The 23,901-nt window shown below is 40.6% G+C and overlaps 1 protein-coding gene across 1 annotated transcript in view; it reads left to right on the plus strand.

Moving 5' to 3' along the window:
* Nucleotide 1: 1 nt before the first annotated feature.
* MAPK1 (mitogen-activated protein kinase 1) overlaps nucleotides 2-23,901 on the plus strand; it is a gene marked incomplete at its 5' end in the record, with an annotated part of 100,907 nt that continues 77,007 nt past the window's right edge. The window contains one exon of the mRNA XM_029921590.1: nucleotides 2-81. Within this exon, the coding sequence (XP_029777450.1) occupies nucleotides 2-81 (80 nt within the window). The remainder of the gene's footprint in view (nucleotides 82-23,901) is intronic.

Raw genomic sequence — 23,901 nt, forward strand, 5'->3', positions numbered from 1 at the left:
GGTCCGCGGGCAGGTGTTCGACGTGGGACCGCGCTACACCAACCTCTCTTATATCGGCGAGGGCGCCTACGGCATGGTGTGGTAAGTGTCCATGCCCGCCCGCAGGCCCGGCCACGCCCGCCCACCCCACCGCCTGGGGACGCAGCGGACGCAGCCGCGGCCTCGTCCGCGCCCCGGCCTCCCGCACTGCTGCGACCCCAGTCCTTGGCTTCACTGCGGTCGCTGCGCCGGGGACCTCGAATGGGGCCTGGGAGGCGGTCAAGGCTTGGATGTTGCTCGCGGCGGTTCGCGGGCCGGCCTTCGGTTGCCGCGGGGAGGGGCGTAGGGGGCGGAGGCCAGCACCCAGGGACCCCCAGATCCGGGCACAGCGCAGAGTTTAGAGCCAGGACCCCCGGGAAGGGAACGGAACGGAACGGAAGCGGTCTCCGGTCCCCTTCCATCCCCCAGTTTGCTAGCATTGTGGCCTTCTTTTTGACATCCGATTGTAAAGCCAGGAATTCCTTCAGATGCTTGTCGATGGTGGTGTTGGCCGCGGTCTTGAAAGCGGTTCGCCTTGGCAAGTATGCAGAACGTCGAAATAATTATTTTCCCTCGCCCCTTTTCCGCGAACGACTTTCGTTAAATATATTTTTTTCAGTGATGCTAACGGTGTCCTTCTGCGCAGGCTTTCTATAAAAAGCATTAGTGGCAGCAGTGTTAGTTATGAAATATTTTAAATTTGAAGTTTTTAAATGGATCTTAATATCCATACTGTTGGCGTTTCATGAAGAATAAGCCAGCCCCTGTCTCTTAATTTATTAGAGTCGTTTGGAGTTGGGCCTAATTTGACTCTTTTTCTTGTTGTTTACCCCGAGTGAACTCTCTTGCCAGCGTAAATGTATTCAGACGTTTTAGCACAATTGCTCTGGACTTTTTCCTGTTAATGTTTTAGTGGTCAATATGTATGCAGTCGTAATGGAATTCTTGCAGAATCACATGCAGCTTCCCTTATCTTGATCCATATTCCTCAGAAACGTTTCTAGTTCTTAGACCTAGCTGTATTGTTTTGTGCTGATGAGGACCTAATGGAAGTGTAGACTCCCTTACACTTAAGTCTTGTGAGTGTGTTTTGTTTTGAATGAAACAAGCAAACTAATATTTATTGAACACTTGGTGGCAGGTCCTGTTCTAGGTATATTATCTCCTTTTATTTGAACAGCCACCTCGAAGGAGGAAAAGGTGGTGATATTCCTCTTTCAGGTGAGAAAGTATTTGTAAGTGAAGCAAATTATTCAGGTCATGCAAATAGAGTCCAGACTTGAGATTGTAGACTGAGATCCTATTTCAAGTGCTGCAGCTCTTTCTATTATACCCTTATGTTCTTAAATAGTGTTATTAATAACTTCAGAATTTTAGTAGTATTGCGGTTGTAAATAAATATATTTTTGAAATGTATTCAAATTTGAATGTGATTTTCTAAATGCCTTACAGGGCGTGTTTTAACAAGTATCTTCGATAGAAAGACTAAAAAAAGACTAATTGAATCTTGACTATATTCATTCTCTTGAGGATCAAAATGCTTCACATATATAACTGTGAAAAATAGTGAACTCAGGATTAGGAACCAAAAGAGAATTTACATTAGGTCAGGTGTAAAAGAAATAAGGCCCTAGAAGGTAACAGAAAGTACTGCACACAGCATCACTTCTCTGTCATACATCTGATTGCTACTGCACCTGCTGGTAAGTATGCCTGTAAGCATGTCTGTCGGAGGCTCAGAATTGTCCATCAAGTCCTTCGGCTCTTTTAAAAAATTCAACATGTAAAATATGGACTGAAAAAAATCTTTAGGTTTAGGACATTTCACTTGAAAGTTTTTTTTTTTTTAATGTTTATTTTTGAGAGTGAGAGACAGCGCATGAGTGGGGGAGGGGCAGAGAGAGAGTAAGACACGGAATCTGAAACATGCTCCAGGCTCTGAGCTGTCAGCACAGAACCCAACGAGTGGCTTGAACTCACAGAGCATGAGATCATGACATGAGCTGAAGTCGGATGCTTAACTGACTGAGCCACCTGGGTGCCCCAGGTTTTTTTTTTTTTTTCCCTCTTGATAAGATTTTTACCAGTCTGAAGATAACTTACATATAGTAAGTATTTCTGTCATTGTTGTAGACTTATTTGACCTTCTAAGTCTCTATTACGGGAGAGGCCAAGTACTTTTACTGTAATTTTCCTTTCCTGAATAAAATCCAAATACAACTATAATTGGAATTACAATCCTGAGTCCAGGTTATAGCTTTTATCCTCATCTAAATAAAAATTTAATCTGCATTGCACATTCTTAGCATTTAATAAATGTTAATTAAGAGTGCTGGGTTTATGGAGGGCTTTTTGAATGAAATGTTGATATTTAAATAGGGATGTTTTTTAAAATGTAACACAGACAGAGTTAAAGATTTTCAGGCAATTAGGAATTTTGCCTTTTTTGTGCAGAGCCCTTTCCTAATCATTATATGGAAGGTATAAAGATGAAGAGGAGTTTGAGTTGGGTCTTTAAAAGTGGGTTTGATTTTGATGGATAATAGGCTCAAGTGACAGTTGAGTTGTGGAATCTAATCTTTGAAAAGTATTTAGGTGGCAAGCTGTAGAGGACTCTAAAAACAAAACTGAGTTTCATTGTATATTTGTGCAATGAAGAAACATCGGTGATTTTGAAAACAGGCAGTCACATGGTCAGTTCTGAGATATTTTTGGGAAGATAGATCAACACTGGTGGAAATGATAGGAAAAAAATGTGGGGGAATCAATTAGGCTATTGTAAGTGCCCGGCTGTGAAGTGATACAGTGGCAGTGGAGGGTAACAGAGGTGTTGAGAGACTTTATTAAGATTGAGTCCATGGAGTGCCTGGGTGGCTCAGTCGGTGGAGCATGCAACTCTTGATCTCAGGATTGTAAGTTCGAGCCCCACGTTGGTGCAGACATTACTTAAAATAAAATCTTTCAAAAAAAAAAAAGTATCCTTAATGAGCTTTTCTCAGAAGATTGATAGAAAGCCTGAATTATGGCAAGTATGGGAAGAAACCAAGGATAATGAGATCATAAAGGGTAAGGGTCTTAGAGATGGGTTTTGGATTTAAGAGGGATATCTAAGACCTGGATTTCTGATACTGCATATGGGCATATTTGTTAATTCTAAGACTTCTAGTTTGGGAGCCTAGGAGGATGGTGGTGCTGTTACCAGAGAAGAAATACTGGGGGTAGAGCAGGCTTATTAGGGAGAAATAGAGAGTTCAGACTTGTTAAGTTGTGATGACTTAGACCATTTAAGCTATATCCAGAAGGCGTCTTGAAATTTAGAAGAGGGAAGTCAAAACTGGAGGTGAAAATTTATGTAAGTAGTAATCTTACATGGATGAGCACAGGTTTTTATTTGAGGTCATTGATTAAGTGAAATTGCAAGGAGATCTGTTTATATATCTTATATCTTCTTAGATTTTCAAAGGGTCCATTGTCCCAGAAAGGGTAAGAACTACTAAGGTAGAACAAGAAGACCATAAAGATAACCCAAATATAATGCATATTATATATATATGTATTTATAATTTTTTAAAAATGTTCATTTTTGAGAGACAGAGCATGAGCAGGGGAGGGGCAGAGAAAGAGAGAGACACAGAATCTGAAGTGGGCTCCAGGCTGTCAGCACAGAGCCCGACACAGGGCTTGAACCCACAGACCATGAGGTCATGACCTGAGCCGAAGTCAGATGCTCAACCAGCTGAGCCACCCTGGCGCCCTGACCCAGACAAATATTTTTAAGAGGTAGGCAAAGGAATAGGAATCTGAGGACTGGTGAGATGTGGAAGAATCCGAAAAAAGAAAAAAATGTATGACAGAGGAGAAATTGAAGCTGTGTATGCTTGTTCATTTCTTAACTAAGATAAGTATCTGTTTTGAGTAAGTTGAGTTTGAAACCCTTTCCGAATATGAATGAGAGGTCATTGGGTCACCTCCACAGAGATACTAGTTGAAATAGAGATACTGTAAGAATGGATAAGATGAGAAAAATATATCAGAATTGAGCCAAAGAAATGCCTAACTTTAGGTGTCAATAGAGGACAACTTACAGAAGAGGACAGAGGAAGTGAGCTAGAGCGACAGGACAACCAGGAGTTCGCATCATCACAGGAACCGAGGGAGACTGTGGTCAGAAGGGATTGGCATTGAATTCTATAGAGGACAGACAATGCAGCTTGAAAACAAACTGTTGAGACATGTTGATATTTCTACTCCTAAAAAAACCAGATGGTTTCAGGTGAAATTCCAGTATGATCACCTTCCTAATGGTATAATATTCTGTCTCATTGAAACTTTTTGATTATGGCAGACTAGTAGAACCACCATTTAAATCACTCTCTTTTGTATACATTAATTAATCCTCATAACTGCATTGCAAATGTGGTTACTCTGTATGAAAGTGAGGGAACTTGAGACAGAGAGAGATGTTAATTAACTTGCCCAAGGACACACAGCTAGGAAGTAATAGAGCATCCCAGCCTGTAAGGTTCCGGAATGATGCTTTACCAAAGATCAAAGCTGAGAAAATGTATGCTTTTAATAGCAGAAATATCTGTTGTCTCCTTGCCTATATCACTTTTTAGCCTTTTTAAAAAATTTTAAATGTTTTTTTATTTATTTTTGAGAGAGACAGCGTGAGCAGGGGAGGGTCAGAGAGAGAGGGAGGTACAAAATGTGAAGCAGGGTCCAGGCTCTGAGCTAGCTGTCAGCACAGAGCCCAACGTGGGGCTCGAACCCACAAACCGTGAGATCATGACCTGAGCCAAAGTCAGATGCTCAACCAACTGAGCCACCCAGGCGTCCCACTTTTTAGCCTTTCTAAAAACTTTTCACATAGTTAATTCACTCAAAATATTGAGCACCTGCTACATGCCAGGATTCACATGGTCCCTGCCCTTTAGTACATTTTGGTCCAAAGTAATAAAGAGCATATACCAGTCCATTCAGAAAGAACGTGTGTAATGTTGTGAGATAAAGGAGGCCTGAGTGATGTGGAGCTGTCGGGCTCTCTTTTCTGTGGGTTCACAGACTTTTGAGCAGGGTGTTGATGTATGACTAGGAGTCCGCCTTGAACGTGCATTCTAGGTGGAGGAAAATTAAGTCAGGAAAACCACTGGTTGTTTGCGATGGCAAGAGTATAGGGTGCCTTGAGGAGAAAGCTGGAGTCAAGACAGCTGGGATGGGCAGGGTCAAATCCTGAAGGACATTGTTTACTGGGGAGTTCAGACTTCACTTGTTAAGTGAGTCATTAAAGGATGGTCTTGTCTCTGCCAGTTCCTTGTCAAATTTTGTGAATTATGTTCCCCTCTTTGTCTTTTTTTAGGCTTTCTACCTACCTGCTCTGTTTACTTTCTTTTCTTTCTGCTTATCTAGGGTTACTCAGTGGATATGACTTTTATCCAGGGGTATTTTGAAATGTGTTGGGTATTGTTCCCCCCCCACCCCGCCGCCCTTTTCTTTTTTTTTTTTGGTTGTTATATTGATTTGTATGTATGTGGGGGAGGCAGGTATGCTAAACGACCTACAGTGCATGGTACAGTCCCTGTGCAGAATTGTCCTGTCAAGAGGCTCACAGTATGCCCTTTCAACTTACTCTGTAAAACACTGGGCCCTTTTCTTTTCTTTTTAAAAAATTTTTTTTATGTCTTTATTTTATTTTGAGAGACGGAAAGCGAGCGAGGTGGGGCAGAGAGAGAGGGAGACACAGAATCCGAAGCAGGCTCCAGTCTCCGAGCTGTCAGCACAGAGCCCGATGCAGGGCCTGAACCCATGGACTGTGAGATCATGACCTGAGCTGAAGCCTGATGTTCAACTGACTGAGCCACCCAGGCGCCCTGGGTCCTTTTCAAGTCCTGACTTCGTCTAAGGCTCATTTCCTCCATAAACATACCCTTACTACTGTGTGCTGTAGTATTCTTTCCCTTCCTGAAACTCTGCTAGGTTATTCGTACTACCTATTTGAAAGGCAAGACTAGCAGTAGTGCATGTAATTTATCGAATCTCAAGACAAATGGATCTGGATTCAGATTCTTAGTTTTGCTTGTTAATTGTTAATTTTTTTTAATGTTTAGTTTTGAGAGAGAGCATGAGTGCATGCACCACATATAAGTCAGAGAGGAGCAGAGGGAGAGGGAGACACAGAATCCAAAGCAGGCTTCAGGCTCTGAGTTGTCAGTCAGCACAGAGCCCAATGCGGGGTTCAAACTCACAAACTGTGTGGGCATGACCTGAGCTGGTTGGTCGCTTAACCAATTGAGTCACATAGGTGTCCCAATTGTTAAATTTTTTTAAATTAAAAAAAAAATTCTTTAATGTTACATTTATTTTTGAGAGAGAGAGAGAGAGAGAAGACAGTGTGGGCAGGGGAGGGTCAGAGAGAGAGGGAGGCACAGAATCTGAAGACAGGCTCCAGACTCTGAGCTAGGTGTCAGCACAGAGCCCCACACAGGGCCCGAACCCATGAACCGTGAGATCATGACCTGAGCCGAAGATGGACTCTTGAACTACTGAGCCACCCAGGCATCCCTTAAGTTTTATTTTTAAGTAATCTCTGCAGCCAACATAGGGCTTGAACTCATAACCACTAGATCAAGAGTCACATGCTCTACCAAATGAATCATCCAGAAGTCTCTGTTAACTTTCTTTTTTTTAAAGACATTTATTTTTGAGAGAGTGAACTCAAGTGAGGAAGGGCAGAGAGATGGGGACAGAAGAACCAGAGCAGGCCCAGGCTATCAGCACGGAGCCTGATGCAGGGCTTGAACTCATGAGCCACACGTTATGACCTTCTGTTGGACACTCAACTTAGTGAGCCATCTGGATGCCATGCCGATCTGTTAACTTTTGTTTGTTTGTTTTTTAATCTTTTTATACCTTTATTTTGTTTTGAGAAAGAGAGAGTGTGAGCAGGGGAGAGGCAGAAAAAGAAAGAGAGACACAGAATATATAGCAGGCTCCAGGCTCTGAGCTGTCAGCACAGAGCCCAACACGGGGCTTGAACCCATGGACTGTGAGATCATGACATGAGCCAAAGTCGGATGCTTAACTGACTGAGCCACCCAGGCGCCCCCCCGCAAGTCTGTTAACTTCTAATAAAGAATTCTCTTGTATAATTTGGGAGCCCAAAGATCTAAGTACACCAGTTTACATGAGCAACAGAAACTTTAGTGATTTTGAACGTTTTGAGTACAGGTTATTTAACAAAATTAATTTTGATATTAATAATATTCCTGTTAATGTGTTGAATTCTGTAGGTGCCTCTGTGGCTCAGTCGGTTGAGCATCTGACTCTTGATTTTGGCTCAGGTCATGCATGATCTCACAGTTTGGGAGTTTTGAGCCCCGCATCGGGTGCTGTTGGGAGCTTGCTTGGCATTCTCTCCCACTCTTTCCCTGCCTCTCCCCTGCATGCTCTTTCAAAGTAAATAAATAAACTTTTTTTAAAAAGTGTAGAATTCTGGTGGTTAGCTTTAACTGATAAGCCATTTCTATGAACTTAATTTGTTTTCAATTATCAAGTATTTTATGAAAAGATTTTTACAAAAAAAGCATCCCAGTTTTCCCAGGAACCGTGTATAATTCTCCATCTTGTTCACATTAACGTACCTCCTAATTAAAAAAGAACTGATTCATCAACAAACATTCAGAGCTAATTCACCCTGTATCCAGTTCACTATACTCACCTACCTAACCCTGAGATGCTATTTCTTCCCTTTTGTTTCTCTTCGCTACTTGGGCCTCCTTCGCATTGGAAAGCCAGCAGGGATAGATATTCTCCAAGGCGCTTTTCAGATTCTCAGTCTTAGGACAGTGTATGTGTTCTGAACCCATGGCCATTAGGAACTGGGAAGTCGGCATAGGGGTACGGGCCTGCACGGGTATGCCATGATCAATTAACTAACATTAGTTACGAGCCTGCCTTGTTTTAGGTACTGTAGTTTCAAGTTCATTTTCTTTCTCATCCTTGAGGTAATAGATGTTTTTTAGACTTAAAGAAACCAGATTTCATGTAGCTTGCCAAGGGGTCACAGCCAATAAATATATTGCAGAATTGAGATTTATCTAGACCCCCCAAAACCTGTTTTTTTTTTGTTTTTTTTTGGATAGGTTTTACTTCGTTATACCAAGCTACCTGGAAACATATTCCTACAGCCTGGATTCCTGAATGCATTGGCACCAAAGTATAAAATGATAATTGTCAGAGCTAACTTGGGGCTATAGAGAGGTAGAAGAGAGAAAAACTGGACACCTGGAAAGGATGAGGGAGGTAGGGGCAAACTTTTTATCAGGAGGGTAGTGTTCATATCTTCTCATCCCTCTTACCTACCTCCACCAGTTTCTTGATTTCCATTCACTTATGATATTATTAAGTATGTACCTGGCCTGTGTGCTAGGCAGTAGAATCAAAGTGGTGAACAGAAGAGGTAGTTTTACTCTGTGGTGTTTATAGTCCCACAGGAAAGAAATAACATTTACCGAGTATGATGAGGTGCACAATGCTACCAGGAAATAAAAAAGGTGGAGCTAGAATGGTTTGAGTAGTCTGAGAGATTTCCTGGAAGAAGTGGTGTTTAAATTGGGACCTGAAGAATGACTTGGAGCTAGCTAATTGAAAGACAGTGTAAGGTGCTGGGGTGTTTCATGCACTACCTCATAGAAAATGACTGTAGAAATTGAATTTGTGATTAAGATTCAGGGTTCTTTCTCATGGTGCTTCAGGGATAGGAAGTGCAGTTAAAGCTTCAGGTACGTTGTGACCAGGAACTAGAAAATAGACCAGCGTACTTCCCTCTCTCTATCTTGACATTTACAGAATCATGTTGCATCCTTCATCTCTGCACAGAGATTTTTTCTTTTTTCTTTTCTCTTTTACCACATCCCCATGCATTTGGCAGAAGAGAGCTTACTTACCCTTGATTCCCCAAAGTATGTGTATTTAGTACATTGACAACCAGAGTCTAAGAGCACTCTAAATCAAATTCCTGGGGTAGAGAATCTGATCCATTTTGGGATGGTATCCACCTCTTGTCCAGTCAGCTGGTGGAATCATTTGAAAAGGCTGGACTTGGGGCGCCTGGGTGGCTCAGTCGGTTAAGCCTCCGGCTTCGGCTCAGGTCAGATCTCACGTTCGTGGGTTCGAGCCCCGCGTCAGGCTCTGTGCTGACCGCTAGCTCAGAGCCTGGAGCCTGCTTCCAGTTCTGTGTCTCCTTCTCTCTCTGCCCCTCCCCCTCTCATGCTCTGTCTATCACTGTATTAAAAATAAATAAAACATTAAAAAAAAAAAATTAAAAAAAAAAAAAAAAAAAAAAAAAAGAAAAGGCTGGACTTCTCTAAAGTATGAGGGATGAGGTGGGGGTTATCAAAAGATGTCTCCTATTGAGTGCTGACTTGCCAGATTAGTTCTTGGTACTATTTCCCCTGCTCTTTTTCAGGCTGGAATTTTTCCCTGCTTTTTAGAGCCTGTGGGGAAGGAAGAGAGGAGAGGAGAGGGAGAAGTAGTTGAAGCCGAAGAAGGGCTTTGGGCTGCTTTTAGAGATCTTTTATTTTTCTGTCTCTGGCATTATGGGGGGCCCCTAAACTGGGTTATATCTTTAAAATGTATTTGATACATATATAACATGTAACATATGTGTGAGTTATTCAGTCTAACAATAAAGAAACAGCTAAGAACCAACACCCGCTGAGTGACTTCTTGAGCAGATTGTCTGAGGCCAGCCAGCATTCTGATCTTTGGCCACAGCCTTTACTCCCAAGGTTTAACTTTTTTCTGGAAGCCTATATGATGGAATATGCAAGAGCATGGGTTTTCACTACCTATATATATGACTACTGCAGGTTATCCAATGTGAGTCTTGTTTTCCTTGTTTGTAGAAAGGGGATAGTGTATTTCTCAGTGTCATGAGGATTGAATGAGGTATGTAGGTGAAATGTTGAGTGCTCATATTCAGTTAATGCTCTAATTGTTATTTCCTTGAAGTAAATGACCTGACAAGACCCGGATCCTCTCTCACCTCACTCAGTCTCTTGGAATAGTCTCTTGGAGTATAAAGTAACACATGCAGGAATAAAATAATTATACTTTGGGTCTGTCAGGTTCCAGTTGTGCAGTCTTGGGCATCTGCCTCTCCTATTTGATAGAATGGCCAGAGGACATCTTATGTGCCAGGCCCTGATACATGTGCCTTGATCTCCCTCAAACTAGTGTTGGGGGCAGGCAGATAAGGAAATAAATTGTGTAATATAGTAAAAACACTTTTATGAAATCATTCTGTACTGAACAGCTAACTCCAGCTAGGCTTCCTAGTTATAATTAACAAATAACATGCATTAGGTATGTTGTAGTTTTGTGGGTACATCAGTGAAATAAATATGTAGCCCTGGGAGCTTACAGTCTGTTGGATGCCTGGTGGAATTGGAGTGGCTTGAAGAGAGGAAGAGAGGCCTGGTCAGGACCTTGGTGTTAAGTTCTTGCTAGTGAGTTTCCCTTAATTTCTTTTTATAGCATTTATCCCCAAAACAAGTCTAAAATACTTTTAAGTCAATAGATATGTTATTTAATTTTAAATGGCCTTCCTGTTTTTCTGCACTTGGGAAGCCGAAAACGTAGATTATGCACAAACCAATTTTTTAAGTGGGTTATTTCTATTAAGTGAGAATAAGGCACTTTTTATACTGAGTGCTTCTTTTCTATACCAAGCAGAACATACATGTTTCTTATTACATATGTCCCCTAAAATAGTTTTTGAGAATTTTAAGCCATAACATAATTGTCCTCCCTATTTAAGAATCATCTGTTGTAAGAAAACTGGCTGACAACTAAAAAGTTGGTGGGATATCCTAACCAAGAAAATTAATAATTTCTTTCTTAACCAATCAGTATCATCTACACAAATTCAAACTCTGTAGCTATGATTTTCAAGGTTATTTCAATAACTAGCATCGATAAGGTTGTTTTTCCAAGCTTAGGTACTCTTAGAGCCTCTTGCTAGCATGCTGGAGCGATGGTCAGATAGGAGTCTAATGTAGATTCTGAGAATTCCCTTTAAGAACAACCTGAAGAGTCAAACAAATGGACAGAATATGAAAATTGCAGCTCCTACTAATTTTCAGGGTTTCACATCTTGTAGTTCGGATCTTAATTTGGCTAAACAAGCTCTCATTTATTTTTTAAAGTTTATTTGGGGAGAGAGCACATGTGAGAGAGCGAGCATGAGCAGGGGAGAAGCAGAGAGAGAGAGACAGAGAGAGAGAGAGAGAGAGAGAGAGAGAGAGAGAGAGAATCCCAAGTAGGCTCCGTGCTGTTAGTGCAGAACTCACTGTGGGGCTTGAGCTCACAAATTGGAAAATCATGACCTGAGTAGAGATCAAGAGTTGAACACTTAACCACATGAGACACCCAGGTACTCGAACAAGCTCTTTTTTTTTTTTTAATGTTTTATTTATTTTTGAGACAGAGAGAGAGCATGAGCAGGGAGGGGAAGAGAGAGAGGGAGACACAGAATCGGAAGCAGGCTCCAGGCTCTGAGCTGTCAGCACAGAGCCTGATGTGGGGCTTGAACCCACAAACCGTGAGATCATGACCTGAACCAAGGCCAGACACTTAACCGACTGAGCCACCCAGACGCCCCCCCCCCAACAAGCTCTTTTAAAATGCTCATATCCCTCTTTACAGGACATAGCCTTATTCGTCCCTTAAGATGACGTGGATTTTTAAAAAATTGACCACATAGCAAGCAAAAGGAGGCTGTCTCTAGCTGTCTGCCTTTTATTTTAAAATAGCTATATCAACATACCATAAAACTCATAAAATTATGTGTTCAATAATTTTTAGTAAATTTACAAAGTTGTGCAGCCATCACTGCAGTCCAGCTTTAGAACATTTCTGTCATTCCAGAAGGTTCCCTCTTGTCACTTGCAGTCAGTTCCCACTCCTCCTACCACCTCCAGACAATTCCTTATCCGCTTTCTGTTTTGCCTGTCCTTGAGCTTTAGTGAAAATGGAATCATGCAAGATACAGTTTTTTGTATCTGGTGGTTTTCTTAAACTGGTTTTGAAATTTCATCCATTTTCTTGCCAGGACCTGTGGTTGATTGCCCTTTGTCATTAAATAGTAATTAATTGGATGGATATACTAGATGATGGACATGTGGAATGTTTTTGGGTTTTGTCTATTTTGAATAATGCTGCTATACATTCATCTGTAAGTCTTTGTATGTACATTTGCTTTTATTTCTCTTGGTTACTTAGGAGTGGAGTTGCCGGGTCATGGGGCAAGCAATGTGTGTGTATATGTAGGGGAGGGGATGATAGTGAATTATTTTAAACCGTAATAAGATTACAAATTAATTCATTGAACAGATATGAATACCCTACGTACTGGTTACTATTCTAGGTACTGAGAATAGTGTGGTGAACAAAACTTAGTCCCTGACCTTGAGTTTGCTTTTCAGCAGAGAAGATAGACTATCACAAGTGCGTAACATTTCACTTACTGGTAAGTAGTATGAAGAAAAGTTTTATAAAATGGGTTAAGAGTATAGAGAGGAGGGTGCCTGGGTGGCTCAGTGGGTTGGGCATTAGAGTTCAGCTCAGGTCATCTCATGGCTTGTGGGTTGGGGCCCCATATCAGGCTCTGGGGTGACACCTCAGAGCCTAGAGACTGCTTCCAATTCTGGGTCTCCCTCTCTCCTTGCCCTTCTTCCTCATGCTCTGTCTCTCTCAAAAATAAACATTAAAAAAAAAAAGTCTTTAAAGAGTATACAGTGGAAAGGGGAAGGTATTTTTTTTCTGTAATAGATTAATTTTAAGCATTTTTAATGCTACACATTTAACAAAATTTTTTACATTTAACAATTTCTTTATTTAAAATTTTTTAAAATTTTTGTTTATTTTTGAGAGAGACAGAGACAGAGTGTGAGTGAGTTAGAGGCAGAGAGAGGGGAGACACACAATTCAAAGCAGGCTCTAGGCACTGAGCTGTCAGCACAGAGCCTGATGTAGGGCTCAAACTCATGAACTGCAAGATCATGATCTGAGCCAAAGTCAGATGCTTAACTGACTAAGCCACCCGGGCGTCCCTTAACAATTTTTTTAAACAATCTGAAATGTATAGAAATATTATGAAGACCATACAAAAAAGTTTTTTCCCTGCACCATTTGAGAGTAAATTGTTGATGCATACAGTGCCCCATCTCAACAGAACACTTCAGTGTATATTTTTACCAAACGAAATATCTCCTACATAACTGTAACATAGCCAGTCACCACCATCAGGAAATTAACACTGACACATTATTACTTCTTCCTCCTCAAATCCTATTCAGCAATCTGTGTTTCATTTAGTTGTCCTGTTTCTTTGGTCTCCTTCTGGCTGGAGCAGTTCCTCAGACTTTTTTGGCTCCAGTGCTTTGATACTTTTGAAAGTTGTGTTTTTATTTTTAAAGAAACCACCAGACTATTTTCCAAAGCAACTATACCATTTTACGTTTCCATCAGCAACGTATGAGGCATTCCAGTTCTTCACAGCCTTACCAACAATTATTTGAGTCCATCTCTTTTGATTATATCCCATCTAGTGAGTTTATAAGTGGTATTGCATAATAATTTCACTTTTCATTTTCTTCATGACTAAAGATTATTTTTTTCTGTGCATATCAGCCAATAACATATTCTTTGGTGTAGTGTCTTAACTTTTGCCCATTAAAAAAAAAATCCCATCTCTTATTTAGTTTTGATAGATACAGGTCAGCACTCTCCATGTTTTTCTTTAGAATAGGAACATCCAAGAAATTTTTTTTAAAGAAAGGGCGCCACTTTATTTATTTAAAAAATTTTTTTAATGTTTTTTATTTATTTTTGAGGGACAGAGAGAGACTGTGTGAGCTGGGGAGGGTCAGAGAGAGAGGATAACACAGAATCTGAAGCAAGCTCCAGGCTCTGAGCTAGCTGTCAGCACGTAGCCCAACACGGGGCTCAAACGCACGATCTGTGAGATCATGACCTGAGCTGAAGCCGGCCACGTAACCGAATGAGCCACCCAGGAGCCCCTGGAACAGCCAAGAATTTGAAGCATAATCCAAATCTAATCATGAGGCAACACCAGACAAACCCCTATGTTAGAGATATTCTACAAAATAGCTAGCCTGTAATTTTCATGTCAAGGTCATGAAAGTCCAGAAAAAACTGAGGAATTGTTCCAGACTGAAGGAGTCTAAAGAGGTGTGACAACTAAACGTGATTCATGATTCTGAGCTTGCACAATTGAATGGGGGCTTGAAGATTAGACTGTAACCGTTTTGATATTTGCATTTTGATTATGTGGGGAAAATGGTCTTGTTTTGTTTGTAGGAAATACACACTCTAGTATTAGAGGATAATGAGGCATCATATTAACAAGACTTACTTTCAGATGCTTCAGAGAGTAAAAGTTTGATGAACTATATTTATAATTATCTGTAGTTTGAGACTTAGTTCCTTTTCACTAAAGAGTTATCTTTGGGTTCCGAAGGGTGCTTGTGTGAGGGTGTGTCAAATTTGGGAGAAGTCACAAAGGGCATTCTTGAGCCAAGTGAAAGAACATTGGCCTGGGTGTCAGGAGACCCAAGTCTCCCTCTGTCCTTGCCATTGTTGACATGTTTCATGGGCTTGTGCTGGTCACTTTGCCTCTGCAGGTTTTGGTTTTCCTTATCTGAAAATTAAGGGCTTAGGTAAATCTCTAAAGTCCCTTCCAGCTCTAATGTTGTCATTGCCCTCAGAGACATTACATGAAATTGGTGCGTGTGTGTGTGTGCGCATGCATGTGTCTACACATATATAGAAAGGTCTCACTTATGGATTATCTATTGCCCTGTTCCTGGAAAGCTATCTGTTTTAGTGTGGTTTACCTGAAAAACCTCTGGGTAGTCATTACTGAGATCTAAAAAAACGGAGAGGGGTGCTTGGGGATTCACTTTAAGGGTCTGACTCTTGGTTTTGGCTCAGGTCATGATCCTATGGTTTGTGGATTTGTGAGTTCAAGCCCTGCATCCATGCTGGTGCTGGCAGTGCAGAGCCTGCTTGGGATACTCTCTCCCTCTCCCTCTCCCTCTCCCCCCTCCCCATCTCCCTCTCCCCCCCACCCTTTCTGCAAGCACGTGCACCTTTAAATTAACTTAAACGTTTAAATTAATTTAAAACATTTAGGTTTTAAATTAAACTTAAAAATAAGTTTAAGGCCTAGGGGTGGGTCGCCTGGGTGGTTCATTTGGTTGGACGTTCAGCTTTGGCTCAGGTCATCAGGTCATGATCTCGTGTCTCATTGGTTTGAGCCCTGAGTCAGGCTCTATACTGATAGCTCAGAGTCTGGAGCCTGCTTCAGATTCTGTGTCTCCCTCTTTCTCTGTCCCTCCTCCACTTACACTCTGTCTCTCAAAAATAAACATTAAAACTTTTTTAAAAACTTAAAAAAAAACCTGGTGGAACTTCCTATTAAAAACTAACAAAATGATTTAATGTTAAAAGTTCAAAATTAAACCCTTGAGGAAAATAATTATGTACCAAAGTTCCTACACTGTACCAAAGTACTAATTTACCTCAAGTGATTAGATTTTTCACATGTGGTTTTATTTCATTTTTATTTTTTTAAGTTTATTTATTTGTTTTGAGAGAGAGAAAGTGTCCATGAATGCAAGCAGGGGAGGGGCAGACAGAGAGAGGGAGGGAGGGAGGGAGGAAGGCAGAGAGGGACAGGGAGAGAGAGAGAGAGAGAGAGAGAGAGAGAGAGAGAGAGAGAGAGAGAATCCCAAGCAAGCTTCATGCTCAGCACAGCATCCAGTGTGGGTGGGGCTCAATCCCGTGATCCCACCACCGTGAGATCATGTCCTGAGCCGAAATCAGGAGACTGACTTTTAACCAACTTAGCTACCCAGGCTCCCCATGGCAGATTTTTTAAAAAGATTAATGTAATCCTTTCTCATAAGTTTTGCAAGACTCTAGAGGCATATACAAGTGTTTGGTATTATGTTTCAGATCAGTGAAAAACCATTTGACAGCCCCACTAGATTAACCCAAGACTGTTATGAGAAGCCTTCATCCTCTTTTTGGGCCATTCCACATGTCATATATTTTGCTAATGTTTTTGAGCATTTTTTCAGGACAACTCTGATTCCTTACCATCCATGTGATGATAAAAGTGATATTCTTTAGAAGTGTTATACATTCTTTAGTCCAGAAAGAGCTGGAAAGAAAGGACATTTGTGATTGTCACTCTGACATAACTGCTAGGAAGAGCCATTTATTTCCTGCCACTAAGAAAGTGTAAGACAGAAATAGTCATAAGAAGACCAGTTTTTTAAAATATAACTTATTGTCAAATTGGCTTCCATACAACACCCGTGCACATCCCAACAAGTGCCCTCCTCATTGCCCATCACCCACTGTCCGCTCTCCCCCACCCCCCATCAACTCTCAGTTCTCATTATTTGAGAATCTCTTATGGTTTGCCTCCCTCCCTCTCTGTAACTATCCCCTCCTTCCCCTCCCCCATGGTCTTTTGTTAAGTTTCTCAAGATCCACATATGAGTGAAAACATATGGTGTCTATCTTTCTCTGACTGACTTATTTCACTTAGCATAATACCCTCCAGTACTATCCACATTGCTGCAAAAAAAAAAAAAAAAGGCCAGAATTTTATAGAAACTTCAAGAATTGTTTCTGGTTACCCCAGCAGGCAGAATGTAGCTTTCAAGAACTAGTAAATATTTGTGTAGGATCCTAGAATGTAATGGTAATGTATAAAATGTAAATTGGATAATATTTTGGCCTTCCATGGTTTCTGACTTCAGCAGGAAAGTCTCTCATGTTTCTTTACCAAGATGGGAAAGCATTGGGCTGAGGTGTATTTTATTTATGTAAGGAAATATCTGTCACTTCCTATTTTGGTTGTTTTTTTTTTAACGCAAATGAGTGAATTTTGTCAAATGTATTTTCTGCCTCCTGTGAAGATGATCATAATGATTTTTTTCTCATTACTATTACTAATATGAGGATCATATTAATTGGATTTCCTTATACTGAATCTCTCACGTTCTTGGAAAAAATTGTACATGGTTATATTGTATTTTTATAATATGCTGTTGGATTCTGTTTGCTAATGTTAGAAGATTTTGTGTTGATATTCATAAGTGATACTAGTTTATATTTTTGTGTGTGCAATCTTTTGGCAGGTGTGGGTGACTATTATACTTTATTTTTTTATGTTTTTTCAATTTATTTTTGAGACAGAGAGAGGCAGCTCAAGCAGGGGAGGGTCAGAGAGAGAGGGACACACAGAATCTGAAGCAGGCTCCAGGCTCTGAGCTGTCAGCATAGAGCCCAGCGCGGGGCTCGAACCCACGAACCGTGAGATCATGACCTGAGCCAAAGCCAGATGCTTAACCGACTGACCACCCAGGTGCCCCTATACTTTCTTTATAAACTAAATTTGGAAGCTTTCTTTTTCTGTGTTCTGAGATAACATTGGGATTACTTTACCTTTCTTTTTTTTAAATTAATTTTAATTTATTTTTTTAATGTTTTATTTATTTTTTGAGAGAGACAGCATGAGCAGGGGAGGGTCAGAGAGAGAGGGAGACACAGAATCCAAAGCAGGCTCCAGGCTCTGAGCTAGCTGTCAGCACAGAGCCCGTCGCAGGGCTCAAACCCACAAACCATGAGATCATGACCTGAGTCGAAGCCAGACGCTTAACCGACTGAGCCACGCAGGCACCCCAAATGTTTATTTTAGAGAGAGAGAATGCGTGCCCGCAGGGGAAGGGCAGAGAGAGAGAGGGAGACACAGAATCCGAAGTAGGCCCTGGGTTCTGAGCTGTCAGCACAGAGCCTGACGCGGGACTCAAAACTCATAAACTATGAGCTCATGACCTGAGCTGAAATCAGATGCTCAACCACCTGAGCCACACAGGCACCCCAAACCTCGTTGGTACCTTGGAGGTACCTTGTCAACCCTCTGGAGTTGACCACTACCCTCAATTTTGTGATAATTATTCTTTTCAGCCTCCCCCCCTTTATATTTTTTACTTCAATTGAAGAATAATACAGATTCAGAAAAGTGCACATATCATAAGAATATAGGTTGGTAAATTTTTACAAACAAAGCACACTCATGTAAATAAACAGTGTCCAGATCAATAGTGAGAACCCCAGCAACTCAGAAATGCCCCCTGAAATCTCTCCCCAGCATTCTCTATAGGCATCCTCTATTCTGATGTGTAGCGTAGATTCAGTTTATACTTCACACAAATCATATAACATACTTGTTTTCTTTTGTATCTGGCTTCTTTTATTCAGTGTCATGTTTCTGTAGTTGTGAATTGTTCATTCTCTTTGTAGTATTAGTATTCCATGATGTGACTATACCATAGTTACTCATCCTGGATTGTTCCCAGTTTTTGACCTTTAGTAGTAGTGCTACCATAAACATTCTAGTGCAGTATGTTTTGGTGAGCATGCTTGCACATTTATTTTGAGTCTGTACCTAGGAGCAGAATGGCTGTGTGCAGGGTATGTATATGTAAGTTCCACTTTAGTGGATGTTGCCATACAATTTTCCAAAGGGGTTAAATCCTATTTATACCAACTAGCAGCATGTTAGAGTTGCTCCATGTCCTCAACAACATTTGATATTTTCTACCTTAGTTTTAACCATTCTGGTGGGTATGAAATGGTATGCATTGTGGATTTGTTTCCCATTTCCCTGATGGTTTTAATTCTTCATGTTACTTTCTGACTATTAGCTTTTTGACAGTTTTCTGGTATTTTGCAAATTTTTATATTGAGATTTCTATCTTTAGTAAATAGTAAATAAATAAATGACTTTGTAGGTCATGGACATGAGTCTTTTTATTTTTATTTTTTTAAATGTTTTTTATTTATTTTTGAGAGACAGAGACAGACAGTGCGAGCAGGGGAGCGTCAGAGAGAGAAGGACACACAGAATCCAAAGCAGGCTCCAGGCTCTGAGCTAGCTGTCAGCACAGAACCCGACGTGGGACTTGAACCCACGAACCGTGAGATCATGACCTGAGCTGAAGCCAGATGCTTAACCGACTGAGCCTCCCAGGCGCCCCTGAGTCTTTTTAGAATTATGTATTGCATATACTTTCTCCATTCTGAGAGTTGCCTTTTCATGCTCTTGATGGAGTCTCTTTGATTCTCTTTTACAGATTAAAGTTCTCTAGTGAACATCATCTTGTCATCTATTTTCTGCTAGCTAGATTGGCAGTGTTAAAAAAAAGGGGGTATTTGTGGTAAGAAGGCCCCAGGAAAGGAAGAAGAACAGGCCTTTGGTATTGCACCTCCTTTGTCTCTGGTGCAGTTATGCATGTTGTGAGATCACAGATGGAAAGAGGAGGTCTTAGTTTTAGAGAAGAAAGTAAGTATGCTCTAGGAACAGACATCACTGTAAACCATGCCAAGTTGAGTATATGTAGGGGATTTTTTGCCAGGTGGCCTTAGTTTCTGAATCAAGTAGGTAAGGTTGACATCTGTCTTGGGAGCATTACATGAGGATCAGAGGTTTTGAAAGTGTGAAGAACATTTGAGACCGCTGTTTTGTGCTGGAAAGTCAGCTAGAGATGAACCAGTGGACTGCTTTACTCCCTGAGAGTTAGGTCTTTGTTTTCTGATGTATCCCCAGTACCTAAATACACACATTGCACATAGTAGGTGCTCAGCAAGTATTTGTCGAATCAGCCAGATTTAATAGTACCAGTGATGGAACATTGAGGCTGGTTACCTCTGCTATGTCCTGTCCTCATATTTTCCACCTTCTCCATTTCTATTCATTTTCCTGTATTATTTGAATACCTGAATTGATCGAAGAAATAAATTCCTCACTAAACTATAAGCCTCTTTAAGAGCAGCAAGAGCAGGTCTCATTTATCAATTTAGAAACTTCATTTAAGGGGCGCCTGGGTGGTTTAGTCAGTTGAGCATCCGACTTTTGGCTCAGGTCATGATCTCACAGTTCATGAGTTTGAGCCCCACATCGGGCTTTGTGCTGACAGCTCAGAGCCTGGAGCCTGTTTCTGATTCTGTGTGTCCCTCTCTTTCTGCGCCTCCCCTGCTTATGATCTGTCTCTCTCTGTCTCTCAAAAAAAAAAAAAAAAAAAAACTTCCCTTGAAATCTCATCTCTGGTACAAATAGCTGGGTGACTTGAGCATAGCATTTAATTTCTCAGAGTCTCATTTCACATTTTAGTAGGCAGGGATCAGTCATGCCTTATGAGTTCTGAAATGACTGCATCAACTAAATCACTGTGTGATCCTGAGGGCAGTTTTTCTTGCATCCCAATATGAGACTAGAGATTCAAGCATTGAGCTGAAGACTAGGAGGTACAGGTTGGGCATCTGTATAAGTAGATAACCGTATAAGGTTGGTTTGGAGGTTTTTAAGTTATTTTTTTGATTGTGGTAAAATGCACATGATATAAAATTTACTGTCTTAACCATTTTGAGTGTACAATTCAGTAAAAGTATATTCCCATTGTTGTATAAGCAGATCTGTAGAACTTTTTCATCTTGGAAAGCCAAAACTCTGCCCATTAAACAACTCCATTCTCCCTAACTCCTAGCCCCTGGCAATCACCATTCTAAATTTCTGTCTCTATGAATTTTACTACTTTGGGTACCTCATAGAAGTGACCATAATGTCCTCACGGTTCTTCCATGTTATTTCAGATGGCAGGATTTCCTTCTTTGTTATCCATTTCATCCATTCATGAACACTTGGATTGCTTCTACCTTTTGGCTGTTATGCATGAATAATACAACTTTTAAAAAAAACTTTTTTTTAACATTTTTACTTATTATTGAGAGACAGAGCATGAGCATGGGAGGGATAGAGTGAGGGGGAGCAACAGAATCTGAAGGACGCTCCAGGCTCTGAGCTGTCAGCACAGAACTCAACGCGGGGCTCGAACCCACAAGCCGTGAGACCATGACCTGAGTTGAAGTCAGATGCTTAATGGACTGAGCCACTCAGGTGCCCCAGTAATGCTACTTTTAACATGGATGTATAGATATTTCTGTAAGACTCTGCTTTCAGTTTTTTTGGATGTGTAGCTGAAGTGGGATTGCCAGATAATACCATACTTCTAGGTTTAATGTTTTGAGGAACCACTGTACTGTTTTTCAGAGCAGCTGTACCATTTTACATTCCCACTTAACAATTCTGATTTCTCCATATTTTTCACTTATTTTGGTTTTGTTATTGTTTTGAGAGTAACCATCCTAATTGGTGTGAGGTGGAGAGCTCATTTTGATGGGTTTTTACCTTGTATGTGTGATGGGTTTTCAATGAGCCTTGGATATTTGACAGCTAAAGTGGGAGAGACTCTTTCAATAAATAGTGTTAAGCATTTGCTGGGATAAAAATATGAGTCAGGCACAACCTTACCTCAGAGGAGCCTTTGGTAAATAAAGTAGGGAGCTTATAATTTAGAAGTCTGTGTGTGTATGTGAGTGTATGTTTTCCCTAGTATGCCCTTTGTTCCTAGACAATTATAAAAGTACTTATTAAACTAATAGTCATACAGTATCTCCATTGTTAATTAGTTGATGACATTATACATTGAAAGATAATAAATATTTTATTTTTCATTAAAATTTTTTAATGTTTATTTATTTTTGAGAGAGAGAGAGACAAAGCGTGAACGAGGGATGAGCAGAGACAGGGAGACACAGAATCAGAAGCAGACTCCAGGCTCTGAGCTGTTAGCATAGAGCCCAATGAGGGGCTCAAACTCAGGAACTGTGAGATTATGACCTGAGCTGAAGTCAGACACTTACCTGACTGAGCCACCTAGGTGCCCCAGGAAGATTTTATTTTTATTCCTTAGATTGTTAATGGAATTTTAAAAGACCTCATGATAAATTTTCCAGTTATTCAGAGTACAGTTCATAAATACTGTGATACTCATAGTCCTAGAATTTTCTATTTTCTTCGGTCTTGTGATAGGAGCTTTCAGGGCTTACAGTCTCCCTGAGAATAGAGAAGGTGGGCATTGCCCTCAAGTTCTTTATTATCACTTAACGGAGTAGAGGAAGAGGGTAGTAAGTACCCAGAGGATAGTATACAGTGAGAGGGTAGGGGAAAGCTCAGCTTGCTTTATTGGTAAGGGTGGGGAATAGTGATTGGGGTGGAGGTGGAGAGGTACTACTTTTCTCCCTAAAGTTGTGCTAAAATTGTCTCAGAATTTTCTGCGTAGAAAGCATTCTTCTCCTTGTTGCTGGAGTATGAACTGGATTTTTTAAAATGGTTTAATGCATATGATGAAACTATCAAATTTCTTTGTAGTAGTAAAGTATTTTAGGAGAAGCCTGTAGCTGAAGAAGAGCATTAATTATGGTTCAGTTATTACTCCTAGTAACAATAATAAATAATATTTTATCTGGTCAGGGTTGCCCCCCCCAAAGATGTTTTATTAAAATACACAGCCAAGGTGCTGCATGTATCTTAATTGTTCAGCTCAGTGAGTTTTTGCAAAGTGAACACCTCTAGGTAATTAGTACTCAGATCAGGAAACAACAAACAGAAGCCTGCCTTGTGCTTCCTTTCAATCACTACCCACCCCTCACCCACCAGTGGAGCCATTATCCTGACTTCTAACACGTAGATTAGTTTGACTGGTTTTGTATTTTATGTAAATGGATCTTACAGCATGTTTTCTTTTGTGTTTAGTTTCTTTTATTCGACATTGTAAGAATCATTCATATTGTGCATGTCCATAGTTTAATATTATTTTACTTAAAAAAAACTTTTTTTTAATGTGTATTTATTTTTAGAGAGACAGAGCACAAGCAGGGAAGGGGCAGAGAGAGGGAGACACAGAATCTGAAGCAGCCTTCAGGCTCTGCACAGAGCAGCATAGAGTCCCGTGCAGGGCTCAAACTCAAGAACCATGAGATAATGACCAGAGCTGAAGTCAGACACTTAACTGGCTGAGCCACCCAGATGCCTCTGATTTTTTTTTAATTCTTAAAAAATGTTTATTTATTTATTTTGAGAAAGAGTACATGCATGCAAGTGGGGAGGGGCAGGAGAGAGAGAATCCCAAGCAGGCTCCTCAATGTCAGCCGGACAGACACGGGGCTAGAATTCACGAACCATGAGATCATGACCTGAGCCGAAATCAAGAGTTGGATGCTTAATGACTGGGCCACCCAGGTGCGCCATGGATTTCTTTTGTAACTCCTTTAGTGCAAAACCTGAACTGAACTATCATGAGGCTATTTATAGCTTTCATTTTTCCCATTCAGTGTAATTGTTCATATAATATGCTGCAGAAATACCAGTATTGGATTGCTGGATGTGACACCAGACCTTGCCAGGGGTGTCATATGCTGCATTACCTTTGTAAAATCTGAAAAGTACTGAATTCTAAAACCCTTCTGATTCCGTGGACTTCAGCTAAGAACTGATGTATGTGCATGTCTTCTGAACTTGGTACATTTTGTTACACCCAAATAAACAATATGATTTGAGAATTGTGTCAGCTTTTTATTATAGAAAACCCTGAAATACAGAAAGGCACATTTTCCCAAAATATTTCACCTGTAATGTTGCTACACAGGGATATCTACTGTCAATATCTTTGTACCTTTTTTTCTAATAAAATTGGGATTACATTACAGTTGACTTTTATTTTTTTTAACATTTATTCATTTTTAAGGACAGAGGCAGAACAGAAGTGGGGGAGGGAGGAGAGGGAAGGAGACACAGAATCTGAAGCAGGCTTCAGGGTCTGAGCTGTCAGCACAGAGCCTGACGCGAGGCTCAAACCCACAAACAGTGAGATCATGACCTGAGCT

Source organism: Suricata suricatta, chromosome 14 (assembly GCF_006229205.1).
Source record: "Suricata suricatta isolate VVHF042 chromosome 14, meerkat_22Aug2017_6uvM2_HiC, whole genome shotgun sequence".
Lineage (NCBI taxonomy): Eukaryota > Metazoa > Chordata > Mammalia > Carnivora > Herpestidae > Suricata > Suricata suricatta.